Source organism: Penaeus monodon, chromosome 33 (assembly GCF_015228065.2).
Source record: "Penaeus monodon isolate SGIC_2016 chromosome 33, NSTDA_Pmon_1, whole genome shotgun sequence".
NCBI lineage: Eukaryota > Metazoa > Arthropoda > Malacostraca > Decapoda > Penaeidae > Penaeus > Penaeus monodon.
In genome coordinates, this window is record NC_051418.1 from 10,098,552 (window position 1) to 10,099,588 (window position 1,037).

A 1,037-nucleotide genomic window follows, 5' to 3' on the forward strand; every position below is an offset into this window, starting at 1 on the left:
TATCACCCTAGATTTTAATTTTAATTGATTGTCAAATATCACCTTTGAATTTATCAAGAAAGCCTGTTTTCTTTTGCAGTACAAATAAACAATAAAACTGATTTATTTTATTCCATTTGGCTTTGATTTATGTACTGCTTCTGTTTGACTTTAGAAAAACATTTGTTTTGATGGTCATTGTCCTTGGCAATGTTACAAAGTACTGAGAGTGGTTCTGGCTGCTTACAAAGCTACTTGAATTACTCACATGGGGGGGGACCCTGCTGTTTATTGGTCATGTGATGATTAGTACTTGTTTGGTATGAAGAGGTGTTATGTCTACATTTAGCTGTCATAGAGGAGTTTGCAAATGCTAATGGTAATACTTTGGTCTTAATGATTTCAGGTCTTCAAGTGCTGAGTCTCGTAAAAAGCACAAGTCGAAGAAGAGCAAGCGCAGCAGGTGAGCTATACAGTGTTAACTCTAGTTTGGCAACCTTCTGTTCTTCCTTAGGATCAGATTTGATGCCTGATACAGCAGTTTGACTTGACTATGCTTTCAAAGTTGACTTGAAAGTTCTCTTTTATGAATGGTCAGCCATAGAGACTGTCAGATTGAAGTTTCAGTTCAGTGACCTGTCATTTGATTCATTTTTTGAAACTTTTCATCTTGTCCTAGATTTTAGAGAGATGGGACAGTATAGCATTTTGTCACTACCTGGCACAAACCAACTGTTAAGTATGTTGTACAGTATAAGCTATCGACACTTATTGTAAGGAGTGTGTCAGTCATAGGGGTAGTCTAACTAGGTAACAAAATTACTTGTCATCATCTTTTTCTTTCAATATTCTTTTGATGAAGATCACTAGTAGGTTGAATTTGACACACATCAGGAGCTCTTAAGCTTTTCAATATCACATTGGGATCGTGGTATTGGTGATTTAACTTTTCTTCGCTGCATATTCCCACAGCTCATTAAAAATCATACTCTAATGCATGATAACTAAAAGAACAAAGTAATTAAAACTTCATTTCCATCAGTATGTACCCCTAAGGA

At 35.8% G+C, this 1,037-nt stretch overlaps 1 protein-coding gene across 1 annotated transcript in view; it reads left to right on the forward strand.

Moving 5' to 3' along the window:
• Positions 1 to 385: 385 nt before the first annotated feature.
• LOC119593989 (rab-like protein 6) overlaps positions 386 to 1,037 on the forward strand; it is a gene marked incomplete at its 5' end in the record, with an annotated part of 2,224 nt that continues 1,572 nt past the window's right edge. The window contains 1 exon segment of the mRNA XM_037943012.1: positions 386 to 442. Coding sequence (XP_037798940.1) covers positions 386 to 442 — 57 coding nt within the window.